The sequence below is a fragment of the Platalea leucorodia genome (assembly GCF_965183815.1).
Source record: "Platalea leucorodia genome assembly, chromosome: 7".
NCBI classification, from domain to species: domain Eukaryota; kingdom Metazoa; phylum Chordata; class Aves; order Pelecaniformes; family Threskiornithidae; genus Platalea; species Platalea leucorodia.
This window is the reverse complement of record NC_138829.1, coordinates 62,357,689-62,365,851: the sequence shown is the minus strand read 5'-3', so window position 1 is coordinate 62,365,851 and position 8,163 is coordinate 62,357,689. Positions and strand designations below refer to the sequence as shown.

Below are 8,163 nucleotides of genomic sequence, written 5' to 3'. Positions count from 1 at the left end.
AAGCTGCAACATACAGATTCTGGGTGTCATGTCCCCCCACCACACACACATTGTGGAAGGATGGAAAAGATAACAGATGCTTACCCTTCTAGATGAATATACCCAGAGCTGCTTTTCAGCTGCGTACAATGGATGCCATCTGTCCTGCAGCAGCCTTCAGGGTAACTTAAGAGCTGGTGTTCCACAGCCAGAGTATCCCTTGAGTTTTATACTTTCGCATACGATGGTCATTAGCCTCCCCCACTACATAAGTGGCATACTATTAAAAAAAAAAAGCCTACAACATTTTCCACATCAATAATAAATAGTGTGTACAAGCTCATATCTATACAACACGTTGGTTTCTATATAGGAACTTTCAACTTCACTGTTCAGGGCTCCATCTCTCAAGGGCAAAATATACTATTTAAAATTGCAGAACAAACAGCTATATGGGCTGAATACAAAGAATATAGATCCTCTGTTGTACACTGAATATGTAAGTATCAATACACAGGAGAATAGTGCAGCTGCAGTTACAAGGCTACGCTTAAGCTAGAGCTAAATAGAGTGCCGTATATGGCAGCATTCTGCACTACATGAACGTACCTTCTTGGGTAACATCAGGATGCGTTCACTATACTCCATCGTCACCTACCCTTTCTGAGATAGAGGCAGTGAACATAAATTCATTACTTCAGTTTAGCAGTAAGACAACCTAAATACCTTCTTGCATTGAGAGACTTATGCTTCTCCTACTTGATTCTATTACATCCACAGAAAATTCTTTGAGAAATGGTTTGTGCTTTTAATACACTTCACCGGCATAAATCTGTGCATGTTACAAAATGTGATTATCGTTACCATCTTAACAGGTCATTGATCTAAGAAATCAATAGCAAGCTAAGAGTAAAATCCGATCCAAACTCCCCGGGCTCCCAGCTGTCTCAACAAACCATTTGCTACAATGGCTTTTCCACTATTACTCTTTTTTTGGGGTATAGATTTCACCATCTGTTATTGCACATGGTAAAAGATGCCATGAGGCTCCAGCCAAGTAGCTTTTCATGGAGCTTCTTCCCAAATAATCCCTACTGCTATGTCTAACTTGGAACAGTAGGGCACCAATAACTTAAGGGCAGCTACAAGACTGTGCTACTAGCAAGTCTGTCAGCACTTCTGGTCAATGAAAGCTTTTCAACAAATTCCTTGGGTACCAGAATTAATGTTAGCCATTATCATTATGAACGGGAAGGATATTTCATCAGAACAGTCCGACTTTTAGTTGAAAGATTCATTTCTACCGCCAGTTCTCAAACCAACACATGCACACATACACATGCTCTCAGAGTTCACTGAATTTACTTTTCCTTTCTATCCCTAATACAATGACTGTGCTTTAGGGACAGCCCATCCATGCAAAGAGAAGGAATTAAATACCATTGCAATTTTCCTATTAAAAAAATACTTGAGAGCAATAATTGTCCATACTACTTCCCTACTTAAGGATAACATTATTCTCCCTTCAAGTTTCTTGATGCCTCAATCCCTGAAAGATAAAGTGTTAGTATTCATCAGAAGTTCAGTAAGATCTCTGCTGAACTAAGCCAATTAGAAACTCAAGGCTTGTTTCTTTAAAATGCCCATGGTCAAACTCAAAAATGTTTGAAATGATCAGAATGTAAAGCAGGTGCTGGAAAGCGCCTCCCAGCACGCCCCAGAACGTATTCCAGTACACTTCTGCAGAAGGAAGTGCACCACTGGACAGGAAATCACGGTAAGGGGGCCCCTCAGTCCTCTCTCCAGATTTCTGTCAAGACTTACAGGTTTAAAATTAACTTCTTCAAAGAAGTTCTCAACAGAAGTTTCCCAATAGAGATTAAGCAAGCAGCTTTTGGAATTCTTTTCTTAACTCTGCTTTATTCCATCTGCGGATTTTTGCCTCTCCAAATGTCTGAGTTTGAAGAAAATTCATGACCCATTTGATAGTTAATTTTTTTCTCTCTTCCAAAACCTCCAAGGATCCTTCAGCAGTCTAGAGACACATGTAAACAGTAGCTTAATGAAGTACTCTACCTGCTGGGTGGGACTCACTCTATGCTTCCTTTGCTCCTGCTTCCACCACATCTATGTTGGACAAGAGGTGGCACAGGCCAAACAGAAGAGGAAGAACGAGGGAATTCCTCTGCGCAGCGCCTGGTTCTCAAGCTGCCAGATTCCTCAGCATTTTCAGGTTGCTGTGGGTCAGCATGCAAGGAAGAACCGAATGTTCAGTTATTCAAAATCATTTTTCCTCTCTGGAGCAGAACTTAGCCGCCAATCATATCTGGAGCTTAGAAGTTTCACTGGTGAGGAATCCAATTCTGGAAAAGGAGACTTACAGTTGCAGAAAAATTTGGTGTGAATATAGGTAAAGAGGAGCAGCAGAGAGGCTACAAAACACGTCCTGCAATACTGCGCACACGCGTGGGGGGTGTGCGTGCGTGCGTACACACATACATACACACAGCCTTGCAAGTCTGACATTGCCTTGGAAAAGTCTGTATTTCCAAGAAATAATTCTGTAATTTTTCAAATAAAAACCACAGCATTTAATGATTAAAAATAACACAACAGAATGAACAAATGTTTTATTGGCATGTTCATCGTTGTAAACAGCATCTGGCATGAAAAAGTTTACCAAAATCTTTTGATTGTTATAAATTAGGTGGTTTTCCAAAAACTACGGAGAATTGTTCTCTATTGATCTTTATGGACCAAAGCGAAAAATTGCTGTTCCTAGGCTTTGCAATGAAATCATGTTGACTGCATCAGTCTTTGCACCACAACCTGAACTACCAAGTTTATATGTTGAGGTGTTAGAGGTCGCCCCAATATTTGACTACATATAGCTAAGGAATCAACTCTGGGAAAAATAAAATGACTTTCAGTGGGTGGAGAAGATGCAAACTTGTAATAGTCTCAAAAACAAAATGTACAAAAAGTAGCAGAACAAAACAAAAACTTCATTAACAAGGGGAAATACAACCCTAAAGTACCCAGCATCGTCAAACATAAAATGAGTACAAATTTAAATAGGCAACTATACTTCCAAATGTACACAACGAATGTTGATACGTGAAAAGAAATACCATGGTAAATAGCTGAGCTGCAGTTTTGTTGAATGGATAGGGCAAATTTTATTTACACATTGAACGCAATGCAATAGAGCTGCTCATCGGCTTCCGTAACCCATTACAAACCAGTTTACCTTACAACAGCACTTCTGCAAAAGGAACCAACACCTGCTGGCAGCTTTCTGCAGACACCTCTCAGCCCACCTGTTTTATGGAAGAATATTCTAAACCTTGCGCTTGCAGCACTTCGTTTCATCTTCGACCCTTTTCTGCTGCTTTTTAGAACCAATGTGTTAACATTTACTTCAGACTCTCTGATGAGGTAATGCGTGTATCAGTGAAACAAACAGAAAAAAGGATTCTTTCATGGCCTTTGCACAGCTTTTATTATTAAGCTATGAGTATCCTGTTTGAGGCTAGTTTCACTAGCTACTATGTGCACACCGTCCTCAAAAATTTCCACTCGTTTCCCTCCCCGCCCGCTTTTTAGTTCTAATCTTTTATTTGCACATCCCTTTTAGCTTTACAGTACATTTGACTATAGTGCACAACATGATTCCAAGTCAAACAGTGGCCCAACAGGGCACTGCGCTTCTGATTGGTAACACTGCCCAATCAGTGCTGGTGTCAGCGCTTTACACCTAATGAGTGTCCTGCCGTAATGGCACTACACAGTAGTAGTGAACCTTTTATTTTAAACAAAAAAATTCCCCAGGGAAAATGCTATAGCGAGTATCAGTCTTGAGTCAAATCTTTATTTGGTGCTCCATCCAGATAAATTTTTAGTGCTTTTTCTTTACGAGGAGAGTAGGTTACCCGGTGTCCAGTTTTCTGGAGTCTGCTGCTTTCTTTTTTCATCAGTTCATTTCTCTGCTCATCTGTTAATTCCATTAATTCTTCAGTTTTATCCCTAAAGTGAAAACAGGTGTTAAAATTTAGATTAGTACAATGACCATAATTAGATTTCTGTAATTTTTTCACTTGGAGCAACTTAGTAAAAAACACAACTAAGCATAATACTCCTTACAGATTATTTTCTTCTCTAGAAACTAACAACCTGTCTAAACCTGCTTTTCTAACAGAGACGTTCAGTATCCTAAGTGACAGCAGACCCAAGGGAAAGTTGCAGAAACAAGCCTGTACTCCTCCATCTACCTGGGAACTCCTATTCTTTATAGACAACTACGACTCCACTCTTTTTTCGGTCCCAGTGCCAACAGCTGGAAGCAGCATGTCAGCCAGCCCCTCCTAGAAACTACCAGCTGCTCTCCCAAATCATTTTCTTCTAGGCCAGCACATTATCAATCAGCTGTTTCCCCCAAACTCATGTGTAATTATAAAAAATGCCGTAGCAGCAATGTGTTCATGAGGTTGCCCCACCCACCAAGTTTAGCAGAAATGACAACATTCAAGGTTTTAGTCCTCAAATAGCGCCTTTGGCCTATTGCTGCCAGCTGATGAACATTTTTCAGGTTACCAAAATTTTTATCATAACATTCTTTTCTTCGAAGATGCCATACCAACTTCTCAAAGAAATAAACTCCAAAAATAAAACCTTTGCTCTCTAAAACCTTTGGCAAGACTCTCACAGACTCCACAAGGGTTATGGTTCTATTTTAAGAGATTAAATCCAGCCATACACTCAAGCATAGCAACTAGTTTTGCATTCAGCTTTATTGTCAATGGTTTGGGAGGGAGGATTGAGTAAAAGGGTGTAGTGTTTGTTTTCTTAAACAATAAACATAAATAATGTTCAGGTTTTTAGGAAGCCGAGGAGCACAAACATTTCAGCTCAATATTTTAAACCCTCTATCCTTTAAGACAATAGAAGAGTATTTTTATGCTGCTGTTGATTACTTCACCCCTCAACTCTTATACACAGATTTTTTGCATGGTTTACTATACTGTAATAAAATACATACCTATAAAATATTACTGCACCATCATCACAAATGTACAGAGGCCAGACATTCAATGTAGATACTTTAGGATTCCAGTCCAAGTCTTGGTGAATCTCTAGTATGGAAATGTCGCAAGGAAATGTTCCTCTACCCTGAGAGGAAGCAATTACTTAGTGAATAAAACAAAATTCATAATCACACATCCATGCCATTAAAAGGTAAAAATAGACAAAATCTTACTTACCTTTGCAAATTCTATGTTTTCTAAGGGTATTCCACTTATTTCGCTCAGCTGTAAAGTGAAGAAAAATGGTGGATTTAATACTATTCCACAACGACTTTATGTAGAGACTGCATAATGTTAATAGACCTGCCAAATCTAAAGTCAATTGAAATATTCAGAAGTCCTCCAATGATCCAAAGTATTTGTACAAAATTAGTGACAAGGTACAAATTTTTTACACCTCTGAAGTTACTACTGTCACAAGTGACACTTGCTGTGATCACACTTCTCTGAACACTGAAGGGGTGACAGAAAAAAGTTAATAGAGACAACTAATTATCCAAGTTCCAAGATACAGAGAGACCAACTGCCTCATGTTAAACCTTCATGTCCACCAGTTAGCCCTCAGCAGTTTCCCTGTACGAAATGAAAGCTATTATCATCAAGTCAACCTGGGAGCAGGCAAAGCTGTAAAATACACATGACGAACCCATCCCCACACACCTGCACTTCCTACCATAACAACCCCACAACTGCCCCCCAACCCCAGCACCACTGGCTGCTCTTCCCCCCTTGCAACCGCCCCTGCCGTGCACCTCCTCGGTGCACAGAGTGCATGACCACCTGTCCCCTGCTGCCGCTGCCCAGCCCTACCTAGCACCCATCACAGGGGCACCCGGCTGTGCCTGGCACGGCCTCGGTGGAGCCCTCCCTCCACGGAGCGGTCTCATGGTGCACACAGGCTCATCACTGCCTCGCCCTTCACTCAGGTGCAGGCTGCAGTCTCGTCTCCGTGGCAATGGAGACACTAACTTAGATTTGTGTTTATCTCTGGGTGCTTATTTTCCCAAAACTTGAAGAGATTTCCTCTCTAAGACTCTTGCCTCCTTCAAATTCACTGTTAAAAAAGATGTGTTCAAATTAAATTGATGGTGAGAACACACTAACAGCCAGTATAATTTTCTAACTCTCATTTCCTTAGGAAACAAGGATAAACAAATAATACTGACAAAAGCCAGACAAACTCTGAAGCATATTAGCCCTACGCTCTGCTAATAAAGTTTGTCTGAAAGAGAAGAGCTGACTGAAGACATCTGTTACTACAGCAGTGTCAAATTCAAATTTCTCTTATTACTGGTGGGAATAAAAAGATCAAGATCTCTTGGAGAGAATGCTGCTAAAATTGCTTGCTGCACATCAATTCTTAAGATAACAAGAAGAGCCAACTCTTTCTTCAGATACAAGTGAAGAGGAAATCTCAAAAACTGCATGCAAGAACCTGTAGTCACAACTTCATTTCTACCTGAAGAATACAAGAAATCAGTCCATAGCTTAATCTGTGTACATTCACAAATCCAAGGCTGTTGCATTCTATGGTAGATGAACAATGTTCCTCTTTCCAACCTGTGAACTAACGCCTAACTTACAAATGCTGAGTAGTTTAGTAAGCTAAGACTTTGGCAGATTTCACTGATACTAGGATTTTTGCTGACCTCAACATCCAAGGTGGCCTTCTTACATCTAGGTATTGCCAAATATAAATAACCATTTCTCTAAGAGTGGAACCCTGTGATATACTGGATTAATAAAATAGTCTCAATACGAGACACACTTCTACTCTAGATTTCTGCTAGGATGGCACATGTCTGCCTACCTGTTAGAAGGTTCTGGCCTTAAGGTAAAAAAACATACCAAAGCCATATTTCTTTCCAATCAAAGTGTAGTTCAACCTACTTGGTACGGTTACACCGTGGCTGCGCAACAGCTGTCAAATTCAAATATGAAGAGGCTGAGAGGCTTGGTATTTTGGAACACCAAAATACTGGCTTGAAAAAATAAAGTGACAATAGTTTAGCTTTTCTTTCACATGTGTTTTTTAAGGATAAGGGACACAGGTAATATCATGCTGCTTAAACTTCAAGATATGACTTTTTTTTTTTTTGCATACATGCATTCACCTGAATACTTTGATACCAGAACATTATATGAAACTAAGAACTAAAGCTGACAATTCATATGGCTTTGGTAATAGGATGGGACAAGTTCTCAGTTCCAGGAAAAAAAAAAATAATCACTGTGCAACAAGATTTTTTGTAGCTATGACATCTCTATGCTTCCCAACAGAGGACATCAATAAGGCTCTTGGAAACCACGAGAAACTTGCATCACGTTACACATTTTACCGTCTCTTTTAATTCTTCAACACTGCTGCTTTCTAGCACTACTTCCTGGAAAGAATCTAGTTTCATCTCTGATGGCCTCCATCGTCTTGATAAAACAGCAAGTTGTGACATGGATTTCATCTTTTCTATTCCTAGGAAAGAAAGAATTTTTTTATATTAACAACACAAAATATCTTATTTAAAACTAGGAGTTTTCCATAGCATAAGCACATTTAAATATGAAAGAGTGCACTACATACACACACACAAACTAAGTAACCCAGTAAGCATGCTGCAAGTAGGCCACCAAAAAAAAAACAAAAACAAAAACAAAACCCACCCAGGGGGGAAGAGACTAGGATTTAGTTGAACTTTGTTCTTTGTTATCAACTCCTTTCAAGGAACTTTTCATAGGCGGCATCTCTTAGGAGCCATGCAATTTATTCCTCTTAAGAGCACATTTTTGCATCACACTGAGCTCGGTTATACATACAATACCTATCCACTTAACCAGAGGCTGACCTCCAGATCTTGCATTTGCATGAGACCTTCCTCAGCAATCTGATATTTATTCATGTGCTTCACTTTCTTTACTAAAATAATCTTTCCACGTTTGACTTCTAGATTTCACACACTAAATATACACTTGTTTTTAAAGCCTGCTTTACACATACCACCTTGAAGAGTTTTAGTATGTACTGCCTCCAGCCTTTTTATATCAGTTTCAGGTGACAGCTTTCTCTGGTTGACAGGGTAATACTGTTAATGTTACAATCGGATAA

The 8,163-nt window shown here is 39.6% G+C and overlaps 1 protein-coding gene across 5 annotated transcripts in view; it reads right to left on the bottom strand.

Moving 5' to 3' along the window:
* Positions 1 to 618: 618 nt before the first annotated feature.
* The window catches only part of USP47 (ubiquitin specific peptidase 47), a 61,105-nt gene continuing 53,560 nt past the window's right edge, over positions 619 to 8,163 (bottom strand). For all 5 annotated transcript variants that reach the window (XM_082318556.1, XM_082318557.1, XM_082318554.1 and 2 more), the window contains 4 exons: positions 7,403 to 7,533; positions 5,241 to 5,288; positions 5,018 to 5,148; positions 619 to 4,005 (listed from right to left, as the gene is read on the bottom strand). In XM_082318556.1, coding sequence (XP_082174682.1) covers positions 3,831 to 4,005; positions 5,018 to 5,148; positions 5,241 to 5,288; positions 7,403 to 7,533 — 485 coding nt within the window. In that variant the 3' untranslated portion in view covers positions 619 to 3,830. The remainder of the gene's footprint in view (positions 4,006 to 5,017; positions 5,149 to 5,240; positions 5,289 to 7,402; positions 7,534 to 8,163) is intronic.